Source organism: Notothenia rossii (genome assembly GCF_949606895.1).
Source record: "Notothenia rossii genome assembly, chromosome: 3".
Lineage (NCBI taxonomy): Eukaryota > Metazoa > Chordata > Actinopteri > Perciformes > Nototheniidae > Notothenia > Notothenia rossii.
In genome coordinates this window covers 30078266-30097835 of record NC_136901.1, presented here as the reverse complement: position 1 = coordinate 30097835, position 19570 = coordinate 30078266, and the positions used below count along the sequence as shown (strand labels likewise).

The 19570-nt window shown below is 42.0% G+C and overlaps 1 protein-coding gene across 1 annotated transcript in view; it reads right to left on the bottom strand.

Annotated features, from left to right (window-relative positions):
* LOC307032138 (phospholipid-transporting ATPase ABCA1) overlaps nucleotides 1-19570 on the bottom strand; it is a 122104-nt gene that overhangs the window by 33137 nt on the left and 69397 nt on the right. Inside the window, exons 31-36 of the mRNA XM_079669919.1 lie at nucleotides 19333-19431; nucleotides 18289-18478; nucleotides 6149-6243; nucleotides 5802-5907; nucleotides 3098-3172; nucleotides 923-1092 (exon numbers count right to left, since the gene is read on the bottom strand). Of these exons, the coding sequence (XP_079526045.1) occupies nucleotides 923-1092; nucleotides 3098-3172; nucleotides 5802-5907; nucleotides 6149-6243; nucleotides 18289-18478; nucleotides 19333-19431 (735 nt within the window). The remainder of the gene's footprint in view (nucleotides 1-922; nucleotides 1093-3097; nucleotides 3173-5801; nucleotides 5908-6148; nucleotides 6244-18288; nucleotides 18479-19332; nucleotides 19432-19570) is intronic.

Sequence of the window (19570 nt, the reverse complement as noted above, 5' to 3'; positions counted from 1 at the left end):
TGTTAAACTACCATATTGTTGGCATCGTCTGTGCTGGAAATAGACGTGTTTCTCACAAAAAGAAAAATGTCAAAGTGGTTGTTAGGTGTATCACAAAACAATACGAGAGGCGGTCCCTGCTTTTTCACACATTGTCATTAGATAGATTATTCCGATGGCACATATTGAAGTGGATTACATCTTGTTTAGTCCTCTGCTGGAGGAGTGTGAGCCCTACACACTTATTAAACAGTGAAGAGGTGTGCAGGCTAATGTGGAGTTGGTAAATCAGAGAGGAAGAGGAGGCTGCTCCTGGATCTACTGTAGGCAGGCCGTCGTAATTATCGCTGCACCCACCCTCTCTAACTCAGGCTGTCGGCAGCACCTGGTCACTGCATCAATACCTGACCAGGGTGGAATAAAACTGTTCCTGATTGGAAGCATCTGCTGGACTGCCTTTATAAAGTCAGGAGTTTACTGCATTGGGATGGGAAGTGTTGATCACCACCTCAAAATAGACTAAATGCACGATCAATGACAGATAATACTGCAAAATGAAATGCGTACAGAGCAGATAGATCCATATGTTGAGATCAAGCATCGTCGTTAATCCCTGACTATCCTGTGGAGCTGCTTCCTAGGATAAAACATGATAGAAAAAATGTGTATATCCTCCTCTTTAAGGGCTCCCAGGGGCATCCACATCTGTGCATACTGTGCAAAACAATACTGTCAGCTATGCATCTGTCTATTTTGTATTTGTCTGTTGTTACTCATCTTTGTTACTCTGATTTATCCCTGCAGATAATCTAAAATCCTGTGTCTCAGCAAGAGTAAAAAGTGCTAAATGTTATAGTCTAAGTGCTGAAATACACTATCTGTATTAGCCACATGAGTATTAACCCAGACTTTAACCCTTCTTCCCCTGGAGTGTGAGACTCACATGACCGCGTAGGACAGCTGCGCCTTGGTGAGGTTGAGGGGGTGGTTGGACACGGAGATGCCATAGCTGCGGGGGTCCGTTCCTGCAGGCAGGTTGCCCCTCAGGATGGCGTTGTTGGCCACGCTGAGGAAGGATGCCATGCCGTGCCACGCCTGGTTGTAGAACCACACCTGTAGGGAAAGAGGAGCATTTTATAACATGTCTCCTGGCAACTACAGCCATTCATCCAGCCGGGATACATAAAGGAGAGAGAGATTTAACATCGATTTCCAGAAAGGTTACCAAGACATCTGGACTTAAGCTGCCTTTAAACCATCTGAAATGGATGTTTTTCTCACTGAATAACAAGAAAGTGAAGTAGCACAATACATACTGGACAGCCTATGTCTGCTGGTTACAATGAACTGTTGTGAAGGGCTCTTTGCAGAAATATGGCCACCACAGAGAACATATAATAACAGAAAAGCGTCAGTTATTCCACACATTGAGAACACTAAAAAGCATTGCAAGTGACAAGTTGCCATTTCAATTGAAGCTGCCTCAAGGTTCCTCTGCATCATTGTGTAACATACGGTGAGAAGTGCAACCGCGCTACAGAGGCCCAAAACATTTCCATCAGGAAAAATGTGTTGCATCTTCAGAAACAATGCAAATATAAAAACACAAATGTGCCAAAACATTCACCTATTTGACGAAACATGTGCACAAGTTCAGTAAAAGCACTGCATAAACAAAATGCTGCAAAAACAAAATGCTGCATAAACAAAATGCTGCAAAAACAAAATGCTGCAAAAAGCTAAAAACCAGGGGACACTAAAAAGTGACGCACACAGCTGGGACTGGCATGCTTGAAGACGTTAGCCAACTGTCACTGTTGTTGGAAAAGTATCTAAAAATAAAAAAAAGTGTTATCGGCTTATTTGAACAATGTGTTCACATGATTCATTCTGAAAGGTTAGCTAGCTAGCTGACAGCAGATCTGCCATCATACTGGGAGGATTCACGTTGGTGTTTCTTCATTTGCTTCATTCAATGTGTTTTGTCAGATTTGTATTTTTATATTTGCATCGTTTTCAAGCTGCAGGGCATTTTTCCTGATGGACATGTTGTGGGCCGCCGTAGCAGGATAACAGAACGACCAGATCCTTGGTGGAGGTCTTCTAGTTTCCTTTTTATTTGTATGCGTGTCAATTTCCATCCACTTGCTGCACAAAAAAGCCCACTATGAGATGAGAGGGGTCAAAGGGTCCCTCCAACATCAGTGGGGGCAGCACACTGATCTGAAGGAATAAGCAACAGGGCTGACAAACATTACTGTTTCATTTCAGAGAAGAGAAGGGGCCGCAGAGACTTAAATCCCAACGTGGTGCAGCTGCAGAGACGGAGGAAAAACATTTTGGCACTGAGTGAGGCGAGGAAGAAGAAGAAGAAGAAGAAGAAGAAGAAGAGGATGAAAGACTTTGAGGGAAGACTCCCCGCTGACAGTGCAGCTAATTAAGAGTGGAGAGTGTCAGCCTTGCCTTACAACACACACACACACACACACACACACACACACACACACACACACACACACACACACACACACACACACACACACACACACACACACACACACACACACACACACACACACACACACACACACACACACACACACACACACACTCTTTGTCTCTCTTGCTGTATCTCACATACAAATCGATATTCTTTCCATCAAAGTGTTTTTCCCTATGGTTTTTCCTTATCCTGTCCTTTGTGAAAGGTCATTTGATGTTTTGAAGATAAAGAGCAGCAGACGCCTGCTAAATGCACGAGGGAGTGAGGAAATGTGAGCAGATACGGGACGATGCATTTGCATTCTCACTTCTGAAAAGACTTCAAACACCGGCGTGTTTTAGGGAGGCGCAAAACTCTGCTTTGAGATGTAAAAGCCGGAGATATTAACTCACATTTATTCCACGTACACACAGACTGAACACTCCCTAAATATACTTTTTGGTTGTCAGTTGCTGTTATTTTTCAGCCATATTTATTCATTTAAAACAATCCTGACACATAAGTAGAGCAGGTTTAGGTGCTTAATTCAACCTGAGAGCTCATCAAACCTTCATCTGATTGGATGCACTCACACAGCAGAACAAATGGTAATTCATACAAATATGAATATATTACCTTCACATTGTCCCTGGTTCCCAGCTTCTTCAGCAGCACCTCGGCATTCTGCAGGATCTGATCCGTCACATTATCCTTAATGAAGACGAGCAACACAAGAAAAAGTTCATTGGACACACTTGGAAAACCACCACCACTGCTCTTTGAAATGCAAAACATGAGGCAGAGGGGGGATAGAACATGTTCCTCAGACTTTGGGAGGAAATGTGTCCTGAATTTATTTGAGCTTTGCCTCTTTTGACGTTTCTGGGGATGATGAAAGTCATGAAATAAGAAGGACTCCAGGTGGACATATAGAAGGAGGAAAATGGTGAGGGGATATTGAAGATGTTAGAATACCGCCCCTCTCGTGTCTCATGTGAAATGAGCCTTGGGATGAGGGTCTGCGATGACAGCGTCTGCAAAGTGTCATGTTGACGCCATGCTGTTTGCCCGGCCATAAGAGCAGCGAGCACATTATGTGATATAAAGGCAAATGGCCTCCTGTTGCACCCTGCATCCATCGCAGAGGAGACGAGGGCAGGAGGAAAAAGTGCAGGGGACAACACGGGGGGGGGAGAGGAATCAGGACAGACATCCGGAGAGGTGGAGAGCTCCAATTGAGAAAGACATTCAAACCACTTCACCGTTTTATCCCACAATCCTTCACTCTCATATTCTTAGAAATTTGCATTCAGATTTCTTTGGCGTGACAACATTTTTACACATCATTTTGCGCAGCGGGAACTCGTGTGAAAGAGGAGGAATAACCCCCCCCTGTATTTGACAGGAGTATTTGTGTTAAATAAAATCCTTTCTGCTCCACACACACACACCCTGCTCTTCCTCCTCGTTGGTGAATCTTCCTGCAGCTCAGTGCGGGGCTCTGTAAAGCCGTTTGTGTTTACCTCGCTCCGCTTTGCACCGTGCCAAGCAGTGGCGGGCGGGCAGTGCCATTAGGCGGCCTTACGGTGGATTAGCAGAGGCTGAAACGAGATGAGAAGAGGGCCAGCAGCTGCCTGGGTCTTATCCTGCACAAAGCCCACCCCCCCCCACCACCACCCTCCTCGCTCAAGGACAATGACAAGGCTGCTTTGGCCAGAGGAGTCAAGGCCAACGACTCAGCAATAAAGCCACTCGAGTGTGGGCGGCTCTGTGGGCTTGTATTCCCAAAGAGGGCTGCACAGATCAATGGTCACCGAGACAGAGAGCTCATATGGTCAGTGTGACACTCATAATGTGTGTGTGTGTGTGTGTGTTGAGATCTTGCTAGGGAGGACTTACTTCCCTGTAAGATATACATGATTAAAGACATGTTGTTTGAGAAGGAGCAGCGATACTACTCTACATATAGACACTGGTGCTATTTCAGATGTTTTTTTTCCTGGCTTTATTATTCAAACTTCCAGCACTCGGGCTTTCTTCTCCTCGTCATTAGCATCACCTCAGAAGCCTATTTCTACCTGCGAGACACAGGAAATGCAATTAAACAGAGATCTCAGAGCCAAGCAGCGCAGGTGGCTGAGAGTGCAGACACACTTCCTGTTAGAGACTCACATCTTAACGGCCGGCAGCAGAGAGCCAGACGCCGTCCAAGGACAGAGCGGCACTTTAATAATGCGGGATGCAGAGCTAATGCCCGGCCATTAGGGTTACATCATCCCTGCTGCACGAATTAAATTCACATTAGTGCAGAGGTCCTGGAGGGGGGCAATTAGCTGGTGTCAGAGAGGTTTGAATGGCCCAAAATGTTAATCACAGACAAGGAGGGGACATGGAGCTCAGGAATACCTTGTGAATGTGAATTTGCCTGATTGTGTGCAGAAAGGACCCAGATGTATCCAACGTGACGCTCAGACAACCACAGCCTGTTTCCATGGACACTGAGTGAATCTAACCTCCTCTCCTCGTTTTAAGAATACAGCGGGGTATGAAAGTCCTCAACAAATACCATCTTCTGAACCCAACGCTCAAAGCTGAGCGAACAAAGAACGCTCCAATTAAGAGCTGCCCGCTCTGAAGGCAGCCTTGGCAGGAGAGAAAACTGCTCCTGAACCTCTCACAAAGAAATTTAGTTAAGGGGAAAGAGCGACAGCGAGAGGCTCAGGCACTTTCCTTTGTTTTTGTATATAAAACTTGAGAAATTGGAGCCCAAATTGATAGAGTTGGTGATTTAAGGGAGAGAAATCAGTTGAGCCACAAAAAAATTTAGCGTTTGGGAACAGCGAGGGGCTCAGGCAATACAGTAGTATATTATAAACTCAGAAACAATTCTGGATTGGTTCTTGGATATAAAACAAAATTGAGTTGAAATGAGCCCACATTTATAGATTTGGTAATTTGAGGGAGGTACTTTTTGTTTCTGTTCCTGAACTTCTTGAAGACATATAGTGAAGGAGAAAGAGGAACAGCAAGAGGCTCAGGCACCAACATATAAATGTATAAAATCTGAAACAATTCGTGGATTTGTTCTTGTACATGAAACTTAAATTTGAGCCCACATTTATAGATCTGGTGATTTTAGGGGGAGCAATCTGCTCCTAAACATAAAATAAAGAGAAAGGGGCACAGCGAGAGGCTCGGGCACTAAAATACAATGGCTCAAACTATTTGTGGATTGGTTTTTGTATCCAGCACACATTTATAGATCTTCTGATTTGAGGTGTTTTTGTTCTTCGTGTTGCAGATAAACACACTCCAAATCGATTGGTATAATCAGACAAACCTGGAAAGGAGTGATGAGCTCCCGGAGATCTCTAAATGACGCTTCGATCGCCGCCTCGCTCATACGGACCTGAGAGTTTACTCCACCAACCGAAAGGCCTCCCAACCTGCAGAGGGGCAGAGAGGAGGACACACACAAAGACACATGACATTCAGGAGTAAACACATCAACCTTATAATTAAATATTTCTCCCGCTGACAGTTTGCTTAACGTGTTCTCAACAGCAGCCCAGGTAGTAATTTCAGTCTTTTTGTGTAAAAAAACAACTTGCCTGAAGATTGTCACTTTTCTCTATGTGAATGCATCTTATTCAAAAAACATTAACACATTCATTCTGATAGCTTTACCTCGTCTTCCCCGAGTTTTCAAACGTCTTCACCAGGAAGTCTGTCATGTTACGTCCGGTTAAATCCAGCAAGGTGTCTGTAGTGTTCTGTATCCTCTGGTAAACACAGAACAAATTATGAAAAGTTAGCGTCAAAAACATATTTAAACGCGACTGAGTTTAAACCTTCATGATGTTTTTTTCCTTGGGGCCCGAGCTCCAACTCTGTGCTGCAAATGGTGATCTGTGAGCGAACATACTTCAATTGTTTATGGAAAATGAGCTTCAGCTGTGAGAGCGAATCAAAGCGCTGAATTCGCAGACTGCAAAAAAACAAAACACGAAGCTAAAAGAGGCCAACACAATCCTCAGAGCAGCTGAGTCTGGTGATGTTCTAACTTTAAGTTTCAAAGCATTTTCAGTCTTTTTAAAAATGCAAACTTTATCAGAAAATAATGTTTGGGAATATGTGACCATGTTTCCGTTTAGTCTTTTAAGTGCTTCACGCTACACTGTTCACCTGTTGATTTCTCTTAAAGTTGACCTATCATGCTATATTTGAATAATATAGTGTAGGACCATACCTATATAAGGCATATTTATACTTTTTATTTTTCAAAATACCAAACAGATCATGCATTTTAGCCATTCCTCATTTCGGTCAATTTAACACTGCCTTTCATGCTCGGATTCAGTGAGAACAGCACCATCTACAGGCCTGGCATATGTACTACAGCATCTCCAGCGCTTTCGAACGACAATGTCCGTGGCTGTCTCCTCCTGATTGGTGGAGTTGGCCCAATAGCCGTAGCGCCACTTCTGTGACGTCATAGAAGTGTTCAAATCTGGATCAGTCTGTATCAGATCCGTTGCAGCCCCTTTATTAGAGATTTGGGTATCGAGGAAAATAGAGAGGGTTGTGTTTTCTGACACTTGGTGAGTTCCCTGGAACACCGGGGACACATATTCATGGATAAAAGACGTACAAAAGTGCATTTTGCAAGATAGCTCACCTTTAAACTGAAGCCTCCTGCTGCGGAAAACGAGTGTCAGCTGTGAGAGTGAACCAAAGTCTTAAGTTGCAGGCTGCAAAACCAAAACATGAGGCTGAAAGAGGCCAAAATGCTGCTAAGGGAAGTCTGGTGATAATCTGAATTGTGAGGTTAATCGGAAAATTGTGTTTCAGTTTAGGTGACTTTGTTTCCGTTTCTTGTTTGTCGGTTTCTTTTACTCGCCATCTCAGTGTGGACTTCAGGGACAGTTAGTGTCACCAAGTCCTCAGAGCAGAGCCAATGAATACCCATACTATTCAAAGGATACAAATCGGAAGATGAGGTTGGAGAGAACAAAGAATAGACTTATAAATAAGGATATGCCAATGGTTTAGTCTACAGGTGATCAGGGCAAACATCCATCCCGAGCGTAAAAGGAGCAATGGTGCGTTCAAGGGGTTTAAGGCTTGTATGCAGGGAAGGATCTAGACAAATATTCATGGGGTGGCAAGAGGGTGGCAGGAGAATTTCAGGGGTGGTATCCCCTGGCAGAAGTATATGCCGATTTAATCGCAGTCATATCAATCAATGTTAACTTGGAAAGCCACAATATTGATATTTTAATTCAATAACATTAGGTGACATTATTGTGGCACATCAGTAAAGCCTTAAATATAAATATATAAGGTGGCACACGTCATTTAATGAATTTTAACTGAATGAGTTGGTTTAACTCTTAGACCAGCAGGGGTACCAAATATGCAGACTGCTGCAATAAGTACATTAACTGTCTCATCGATGTGTGTCTGTATGAATATGATAATATTAACAATCATATTATTCCTATCAGCTGTCAATCACTGTTATGATTCACATATTCAGTGTTATTATTAAATAAACTATATTTTTTGGAGGAGTTAATGATGAATGTTCCTCAAGATGCTTGCTCACCCTCCTTCAAATTTGAAAGACCAGTAATTACTATCATAATTCAAAAGAATCAAAGGAACAGTTCAGCGCCCCACAACTTCATTGCAAACAGTTACAACCTTGACTTTACATCAGAAAGAACAATTAAAGAAATGACTAACTGCATCAGTTAGGGTTAAAAAAACGTGTATTCAGCTAAAACATACATCGCTGCAGTTATTATCCAGTGGAAAGCCCTTACCTACTGGCCTAGTTAATCAAAGTGGTTACTTTTTTTTGGCTGGGCAGTGAAGTTTTACACATCGTCTTATTTGACTTTCTCAGGACTTGAAACTGTTTTTTGGGGGCAGACCCCCACAAAGAAGAAACATAAATTTACACATGTAAGGTCATCTTCTTAAACAGTTTATTATTCTAATCGACTCATCCGTGAGCAGAGCATCAAGTTGGCATATCTATAACAGCTGAATGTGGCGATTACCATCTTGATCAGCAACAAAACGCCACACAAACTTATTAAGATTTAAAGCTATGGTGCGTTTTGATTCAATGCTGAGTACAGCCAAACTTGACAGGCTCTTCTCTGTCATAGTAGACCGCAAACAGTTGTGGCGCCAGAGTATTTTTGTTGGGTAATCTATGGTAGGGCTAACCCATACAGTGGTGGGGCTCAAGTCAGTATTTGCAATATAATTACATACACGCTCCCCTTGACAGTGAAACGCCACGCGTGAGGTTTAGATTATTTCTATGTCTCAATCCAAATTGAACTGTATGAAATAAAAAGGCACATTTGTCTTGTAGTAAATAAAAAGGGCGACCTGGAGCCAATCCTGCAATTTCCCCACAGGTGAAAGAGTTGAAAACCCAACCCCTGCAGGGATTCTCCCCAAGGAGATTTTTTGAAATACTAACATCAAATACACATTCTGGTGCTCTCTTGAGAAGAAAAATAAATAAATATATATTACTACACAACGTATTTAAAAAAAATGAATGCCATTTTAGTTTTTTGTTACTTTGCTCTGAAAGCTGAACCTGCTGCTCCTCACAGAGAGGAGAGGGAAGAGGCTGAGTGAATTACTTTACTTTGTGGATAAGGGTGGATAGCCTCATTGTTCTGTGTGTCAAAATGAAAGACAGCGCACACACCTATCAATCATCAAACCGTGGGTTCTTATAGTTGTACCGATGTATATAGAGATTTACTACAGCAAAAGTGTTCTCCGTCGGGACTTCCTGCAACAACACCACGCCGTTATCGTGATTCTGATTGGCCAGAAGACATTATCAAAGATGTTCTATTGAGAAGACGATTACTCTGTGACAAAAGTGTTCAAAACCGTTTCTAGTCTTCGGTATTTCCAGACAAGTGGCTACTGAAATCAATCTTACTAACTGCTGTCTGTGCAATTTACTCCGCGCGAGTTGGCGGACTTTATTTTGATTACTTTAACATCATTGTTCATGATGGGACTAAGCCATTTATTGGTATGGCTGTAGCCTACCCCAGCCATACCCTGACCGCAAATACCTCATTCCTTCTGTCTACTTGTATCCGAAATGCTTCTCGTTTTGCGCTGTCCTCCCGTTCAAATGAAGGGGGGAGGGGTTACAAGGCTTGCGTCTTGTGCTGCATTCACTTGCAATCGGACATTAGAGATTTTCTCTCATAAATGTCCGATGAGCCACAACTTTTCTTTCAAAACAAAGCTACCAAATGGGGTGGCAGCTGGGGTGGCAAGGCATTTTTCTGAGGTGGCAGCTGCCACCCCGTGCCACCCCGTAGAACCGCCACTGCTTGTATGAACCTCAGGGACAGTGGTAGACGGTTTCTGAAGAGCACTGACATAAATGTTGTCTCTTTCTGGCCTTGAAAGAAGAACAGAACTTGTTTATATCTTTCATTTTTCAACCAGTTGTTGAATGTTGCTTTTAAGAGAGGAAATTGTCAATTACAATTCCACAAATATTTGTATTGAGACTCAGATTCAATCTCAGAACCCTGTAAAGTGGTGATAGAAGGGAGGTTTAAGGGTTTACATTTTGCTTTGGAGAACAACATGAGCTTTGTCTTGTTGGCATTTAAAACAAGTGCCGCTTCACATAGGGTACGTTGAATACTGGTCAAAACAGTCTGGCAAAGAGCTTGAGTTGGTCTAGACACAGAGCAATATATCTCTGCATCAGCATTTTGCATTTGGAGACGCCAAAATGCTCTCTGATAATCTGTCAACGTTTAATTTACATTATGCAAAGTAAAGTAAAACAATGATAACACCCAACATATTGTTAAGGGCAGCTTCAGTTAAGTTTCAAAGCATTCTCAGTAATGTTTAAAGATGCATGACTTTGTTTCTGCTTCTTAAAATTGTGTTGGAATATAAAACTTTTTCACTTTGCAGCATCCTGAGGTCCTGACCACAGACAGACTCCTGCAGGAGCAGCCAGCCAGAAACTCTCCTCCAGGAGACGCAGCAACAACAAAACTCTGGAGCAGGTGATATGTTCACAGCCCCGTGAACACGTGCCTTTAACGTTCCCATAACCCACAATTAAATCCGGCTCAAATCTAGAAGCCCAGCCAAAACTGCGTAAGCTGTGTGTGATGTCAAAGAAACCTAATTAGATGCTCCTATGTGGATAAATTGGTGCATTCAAACATCCAATTAAGGGGGGGGGGGGGGGGGAGAGACCTCCACCATTCACAGACTGATACTACACCAAGCTGCTTTAGCCTTGATAATTTAAAGAGCTAACACTATGCTAATTAGCAGAGTGATCCTTGATTAAAGTGTTATTGAGATCTCCGACTGCAGAGAAATGCAGCAGCGTGCCCATCAACGCGCCGTCTAGTTATTTTGTTAAACATCTATTTCCCAATATTTGAAAGATCTAATATGTTTTGTGTTACTTTAGTAGAAATTCCAGGAGGTTAACTCACATCAGGACTCTAATAAACTGCTAGCATGATGTTTGAAATACAGGCCCCAGTGTTATGTCCAGGTGAAGAAGAAGCAGCACAAACAAGATTAGCTGAGGATATGTTCGAGTAAAACAATAAGGAGGAGAAGAATAAAGAAAGATTATAAACCAGATTGAAAAAAGACTAACTAAATAAGGAAGCAGAAGACATCTTGTAAAGGAGAGTGTAGGAGGAAAGAGAAGAAGAGGACACACACACACACACACACACACACACACACACACACACACACACACACACACACACACACACACACACACACACACACACACACACACACACACACACACACACACACACACACACACACACACACACACACACACACACACACACACACACACACACACACACACACACACACACACACACACACACACACACACACACACACACACCTCGTCTTATCGCTCCACAAACATGCTTCTTTTTCAAAAGCCACAGAAACTCAGAAACAAACAAAACCAAAATTAAGAGCTTTCATTCACACTCGGCTTTGTGAACACTGAGTCAGTGTGGCTCTAATTATATTGGCTTCGGGCCATATTCCTCATCATACTGACTGGAACATAGCGTGGTACATACTCTCATTCTGCACATGACAACACTGAGAGGTGGGCATGCAAACATGGGGGGGGGGGGGTGTAAACTAAGGAGTAATCACATCTGTTGAATGAGCTGGTATACAGGAGCAGAGATAAGACATCGCGCTGTGTTCATATTAATCTGCATCTGTTTATATCTCGTGTTCCTACACAAGTAAAATCTAATTTGATCTCATGTGCACAAAGAAAGGCGGATGATTAAAGATGTGAAAGTTCACGCTCATGCTTGTCTTTTACACACTGAAGGGAACAACAGAAGAAGACAGACAGGAAGTAAACCCTAACAGGAACAGATAAGAAGACAGACAGGAAGTAAACCCCTACAGGAAATGCAGAAGACTCCAGACACAGGAAGTAAACACTAACGGGAATAGCAGGAGAAGACAGACAGGAAGTAAACACTAACGGGAACAGCAGAAGAATACAGACAGGAAGTAAACAATAACAGGAACATGGTATGGGTTGTGGCAGTTGGTTCATGGAAAATAAAATGTTAATGCACATTACCCCTTACATACATGAGAGATGAACGGTGAGCATGAATGTGGAGATATCCTCATTCCTGCTTTGCTCACTGTGTGGGGCCAAATAATAATAGAATGCATGCCCCCCCGCACCGCGAGGATGTATTCCCTTTGACCTGAACATTCCCCCCCATGCTAAATAAATCACGATGAAGCTGCTCACTCGTTCTCCTTTTCATCTTTCCCTCCTGCTCATCCTTACATATGCCCTTGAAAAACTTCAGAAAAGAGAGCGAGAGGATCACAGCGGGAGGTGTGTGTGAAATCTTTGTTTCCATGGAGATGGCAGGCAACAGTAAGCCCGTTATCAGTTGTAAGGTATTGACTCTGTTCACTGGTGATATTTAACCTTCAAAGATGAATAGGCCGTCATGCGGGCAGAGGAATTGATAAAGCCGCCGCCACGTTCAGCGAAATTACGATTGATGTATGTATCATTTGGAGACTGACCCCACTGCAAATGACTCTCTCTGGACTCATCTGTCAGCATATTGAAGACTGGGATTGGCTTACTATTTGTGTGGGCGAAGAAAGAGTTTCTGCACGGTAAAATAAACACCATTATTTAAATTATTTTGCTGGTTTGAGGGAAAAAAACACAAGTGAGTGAGAGTATCTGCTGAGCTTTACAAAAGGAAGTGATGATTGTATAATGAATAATCCCAGAGCGGTTTTTATCCACTTCTGTGAGTCCTTCATTTAAATTGTCACCCAAAAGTCAGCCAGACTGTTAAAGAGTGAGTTGCCATACAATTCAACTGCATTGTGATTTACACTGAGAGGGAACATACAGTATTTACAATTGTTACAACCCTGACCAGTTTGGCTCACAAAGAAACAAAATTCTCACTCACTTTAAATGAACACCTCTATTAATACATAAAGAAAATGTTAGCACTAACCACGGTATGTTGCAAAACCCAACAAGGTTATTTTGTTGCCTTTCAGAGACCATTCTTGGAAGAAGAACTTGGTAAGTAAAAGTAGGAAAGTATACCTTAAAGTAAATACAGAACGGCCCATTTCAGAATCATATCTTTTAAATCATTTGATGATAATTACTGATGCATTAATGTGTTCTTCTCTTCAATGTTGCACTTGGTAAAGTTTGGGGTTCATTTATATGCTGCTGGGTCGCTTGGCCCGTAATAAAACATCATGATTTATTTTGTATAGTAACTAACGCTGTAAAATGTAATGCTGTGAAAAGTACAATATTGCTTCCTGTTTGTAGTGCAGTACAATTATAAAGTAGCCTGAAATGGAAGTAAAGTACAATAAATATAGTTACCGTAGTTACTTTACACTGTTTGAAACTGGACTGTTATCTTGAAAAAAATAACTTGTAATCTTAATTGAGGATGCAGTTTAGTTTTATGGGAACACATTTTCTCAGTAAGATACATTATTGCTACTTTATGTTATCATTTGTTTGTTTTTTGAAATCATATTGAGTGAAAGAGGGGATGATTCTTTCTCCAAAACCAGCTGTTGGCACAGAATAAATCCGGCAGCGTGTGAACACATCAGGCAGACACTTTCTCTCTGCCTGCTGCTGATTTGTCCCTTTGACTCCCAGCACCCACAGATCCATTTGAGTGTAAACGAGCTGTCCGGAGGCAGGAGACGCTCCACACAAAAGAAGAAAGGTGGCTGAATTGTGGGGTGAGCTCATGTTGAATGAAGCAGAGATTTTCTTTGTTGGGCTGAAAAATGTGTCCCTGGGAAACTCTCAGTCTGTCATGATCAGGCCAGAAAAGCTGCTCCACTCTTTGTGTGTAGAATAACTGCAGAGATCTTCCTCTCCAGGATCATGTTACCCTGCTGTTGGCTCCGTTTAAAAATGTGATCATGTTGGACACAATCACACGGCACAATGAGGAGAAGAGCAGCTCCAGTTTTGTGTCACCGTCAGAGTTTGTTCACATTTTATTTTCCATTAACAACTTTTTCTTTTTGTTTGAATGCCATCAACTTGCCAGGGACTGTAGATGCAAATGTGCCTCTATGGATACATCTGGCACATTGAAATGATAGATTTACAGAAAGTGCTCATGTTAATTAATGTGTATTGTCCCTTCTTAAATAAATAAATACAAACTGCCGGAGCCCATACTCTGTTCCTGTGAGTCTTTTACTTCCTGTCAGTCTTTTACTTCCTGTTTGTCTCTGTCTGCTGTTCCCATGAGTGTTCAACTCCTATCTGTCTTCTTATTTAGTTCTCTCAATTGTGTCTTCTTGATATATTCATATGAAAGGTATATAAATAAACTTGCCTTGCCAGACCACCACACAATATTTCAATACAAATACAATAACAAACATGTCTCATGACCTTCTGCACCACCCCACATTTCAAAAGCTGGCTTATAGCCCCCTGGTGGTGCAGTTGGTAGCAGGGAGGTGATGGTCTACAGTTGCACTTTCATGTATTATTATTTATTAAAAGATTGCACTAATGCACTGCGTCTGTGAAACAGGACCTTGGTCAACCTTCCCCCCTCATAATCGCACTGTGTGTCCACATCTCTTCAGCACATGAACTCGCACATGCAACAGTTCAGAGGCAGAAATAAAAAGCTCTCTGTTGTACAAAGACTGACCCCTGGCAGATAAATTCATTATGCAGAAAGAAGCTGATGAACAGAGGCGGGTAAATGTTAAGTGAACAGCATGTGTGTTGCATATAAATGCTGTCCACTCGTAGCTTCTTCTTGTCCTAATTTTAAAGTTTCATTCAGGGCGCAGTGGGAGATGACTGGCAATAATTGTGGTGCATGATAATAACTCCTCAAGGTTGTTTCCATGTGTCCACTTTCTATCCTTTTACAGGATGTGGATTGGAACAAAATAAAAGAGAAAGTGATGCAAGTGAATGTAATAAGATGCAGTAAAGAGCAAATGGTCTTTATATTGATGCTTAGTATACTTAAAGTACATGCAACACACACAATGACACAATGAAGTTGAAATCCAGTGAAGCAGCTAAGTGGCAGCAATTCATAAAATAACAAATAGAGAAGCAGCTGAATGAGAGCATGAGGGAGGCTGTTTACAATGGAGAATCAAAAAGGGAAAGACCTCGATGAACTCGCACGGCGGCGCAGAGATACGAGTCAACAAATGGGAGTGACAGCGCTGTCCTGAGCTGCAGGCCAGAGGAGGAAGAGGTTACACAAAGGGCACGCCGCTGTTTACTGTCTCAACAATCATCCTTAACATCATACCTGCACAGGGCACACACACTTCAGACACACATATCAGAGGGAAACGCAGCATTTAGAGGAGGAGGGTGAATAAGGACAGGCAGAGTCTCTCTCCTTAATGGACGTCTCATTTGTCCTTCTCTACCAAGTTCCTCCCATATAAAAGGGGCAAATTAACCATGATTAGGGCGGAAACAATTAATAAATAAAGAGGTGAGGAAGGGGGTTATAGTTACAAGAAAAATCTAACAATTACTTTACTGTAATCTCAGAGAATATTCAAGTGTTTGTCTTGTAAATACTTATCAAAGAATTACTGAGATTTTGAGGAGAAACCAGAACAAATTCCTAACATTTGATGAGTACAATTTCCTAATTTGATGTCTCATGTGTCCTTCCAACAAATTTGACAAAAATAATTGTATACATTATTGCGAGTTTTCCTAACTCAGCCAGAATATCATTTTTCTATATCATTTTGAGCACTCTCTAAATTCCATTTTAAAAAACGTGTAAAAGTCATTTTTAGATTCTTTTAATGTGATGCCATCTAAAACAAAAAATACAATAACTAAAATAGCTTCAGGCAATGTTGCTTTAGAGTAATTGAAAAGTGCATGTGTGCAATAAAGCCAGTAAATTGGATGTAATCACACCATTATAGTCTAGTGTCACGTGTCGATGTGTAAGTTAAGTGTGTGTAGGAAGCGTTAATAATGCTCCCGATGTGCAGAGAGATAAAAGCTCCTCTTTATAAATCTGTAAAAACTTCTGGTGGATAAGCCATCAGCACACAGTTCATGTTTCTTTCAAAAATAAAGGTCACTACTGCCATTGTTGACTGACTTTATGAATGGGTATGTTACAAACAAGCGAAAGTAGTAGTTTAGTTCCATGACACTAAAAGCAGCCTGGATCGTCCACGTTAATCCCTCATGAATGCACTCATGTTTCAGGTACTTTGCACCTTTCAAATGCTCTTAAAACTAAAGTCTTACAATCCATTGAAAGATTTAAAGCTTGATATTCTGAGGTTTTATTAAGAGTTTCATTTGTTTTATTCCCTGCTTTTTGTGTCGTTGTGTTCGTGTTCTCATGTCTCGCATGGAAAGACAATTTAATCTCAATGGGACTGCTGATTCAATAAAGCTTCAATAAATAAACATGTGGAAATACAAAAAGTCTAAGCTGGATTCTCTCCCACACAGCCCGCCCCCCCCCCCCGTCCTGAAACGCCTCCATTGGACTCCTTTGTTTACTTCCGGGAATTGGTGACATCACTATGTACCACTCATTCTTCTTTTGGCAAGCGCTCCTATACGTTGGTGATAAGCTAAGGGGAGGGACATCTCTAAGCGGTTGACCAATTACAACAGAGCCAGCCAACTGACCAATCAGGCTTCCAGAGAAACTGGACTCTGGTTTCAGACAGAGGGTGAAAAGAGAGGCTGCAGCACAGGCAGTATGAGAAAAATAAAGAGCTTTTTGAACATTAAAGCATGGACACAGTAGAGAGATCAAATACTGAAATCAGCATCACCATGTGCAGCCTGCAGGCCCAATCAGCAGAGAGCATTACTCTGTGTGAAATGACAATGAGTTTAACATTATTTTCTCTGTTCTGCAGCCATGAATCCCCCGCTTCTCTCCTCTCTTCAACCTGGGTTTAACTTCCACAAACTAATTCCCAGCCACCACCAGACTCCAGGAGCTTTAGGTGGGGTTAGGAGAGAGACATTCAAATTAAAACCTCTCAAAATGCAGGCCCATGGCACAAAGCCTGAGTAAACACACAGAGCCGCCTCTAATAAAGGACGTCGCCCTCTATTCCCTCTCCAGCTTAGATTCCTCATCATCATCGCACGGAGACTGCGGTGCAAACCATTTAGCTCCAAATGAGCTTCTTTCTCCTTCCTTTTTCTGTGAATGCTGATTGGTGGAGTCAGGGGAGGGTACAGGGTTGTTGTTGGGGGTCTCTAACAGGCCCATCGATTTGGCCTGGAGGATCGCTGCAGGTCACACACACCCCGCTGCATGTGGACGTGTATATATATTGTTAAAGTAATGGCCTCTAAAGGAAGGGGTATCGACTTCAAGCCTCCGTGGAGTCGTAATGTGAGGAAAAGGTGAAAGTCTCTATTAAAAGGTGCCATAAGGTGAAAGGTTTCCATATACCAGACACGATATGGATATATTTTTGCATCTGCAAATTCAGGGGATTTCATTCACGCTGGACTTGAATGTGTGCATGCTGGTACACAAAGGGAGGCAGCAAAAAAGGCGCATTTACATTCTGCAGGGCGCCGCAGATTCCCTCGTAGTAAGTACCTTTACATTTTCAAATCAAAATGATGCTGACTGCGACTTTCACGCCAGAAGCCTCCATGATAAGCATTTTTTATTGTAGTGTTGTGTCATTGATTTACTTTTTTAACACTGCAGTTTATCCCACTGTGACACACACACATGGAGGACAGCAGGCCACACACACACACACACACACACACACACACACACACACACACACACACACACACACACACACACACACACACACACACACACACACACACACACACACACACACACACACACACACACACACACACACACACACACACACACACACACACACACACACAGTGACCTTCAGGTGACACACTGCAGGTGAAAATATGTTTTTTGTGCACAGGACAATATTAGTTTGATATATTTTCGTTTGTTCCACAAAACATTTTCTTAGAGACTAGTTGAAAGACAATACAAGTTTTTAGTTTTTGCCTTGAATGTTCACCTACAGTTAGCAATACATAATGCCCTATGCATATTAAAGCATCTATTTTGATTTGTTTTTTATTGTATCTTTTCACCTGGACTCCACTTAAAGTCCCATAATAGTGCCTGCAGAGAAAGACTGACCTGAGGGGGGGGCAGGCCTCCTGCTCCGGGGGAGCAGTCAGGTAACATGATGGTGCGTTTAGGTGTGCTGCACTGGCAGGAGGGGGAGGGGTTGGCCATGCTCCAGTTCCCATGCAGGAAGATGTCGGTGATGGACGGATCCACCGGGGGAGTGAACCAATCAGAGCCAGCCGAGGAACACGGGAGCTTCCTGAGAAGAAACAAAGGGGGATGACGAGAGTTTATCATTAATTATACGCAATATGCTCTCTTATCAACACAAGTACAACTGATGGGTAGCATGGACCTTCTCAGTTCTCTTAATCCAAGTTGATGTCTTTATTTTTGTTAGAAACCCAAAGATATTCACTTTAAACTGGTCAATCTAAATAGATATTTAACTATTAATCTGATAAAGAGTTTTAAATTATTTTCCTGTTGATACACTAATCAATACGTTGTTGAATCATGGCAGCCCTATTATATTCACTGTTCTTTCATTATCATGAGTTACAATATATATACTTTTGAAATTTTTCAAGACTGATTGATTAATGGTTATGGTTTGCACCATGAAACCAAAAGATATTCACTTTAATATGATAAATAAAAGAGAAAAGCAGCACATATTCAGTCTTGGGAGGCTTAAAACTGCATTTTCTGAATATCCTGGATGAAAAATTGACTTTTTAATTTTCAAATAGTTCAACTGATTGGTGAGTAACCTCGAAGCTGAATAGGATTCAGTAAATGAACATGAGGTAACCAAATGTACTTCCGAAGATGGTTGAATGATGACTGATGTCTGAATTAAATCGTAGTGTTTAAAGTGGTGTAAGCTCGTGTGAACTACATTTGCTCCAAGCTTACCAATAATTCCTTTTCATTCAGTTTGAAAATAAATCCATCAAATTGTTCTGACGAGGATCATACAGAGAGCTATTCTACTCGTGCAGCAGGGTTTTCGGCCCGGACTCCGTGTTTAAAGACAAGTTACAACTGTATGAGCACCATGAGGAATGCACACTAACACACATCGTATGGCTTCTTGTGAGTAGAACATACGGTATTGGGTCTCCAGTCATGCAGCGAGTGCCAAAGCCAGGATTGTTCACCAGTGTCTCCACCACCTTAGACACCTCTGCATTACCCGGGCCATCATTGCTGCAAAAGAATAAGAAATACATCAGTAAAATAAACACATTCAGCAGACTCTTGGACCAAAAACAAATTCCTCTTTTAGTGGAGCCATGATAACTACTAGAAACTGGAACCAGAAAAACATGAAGCTGCAGGTTAAAAT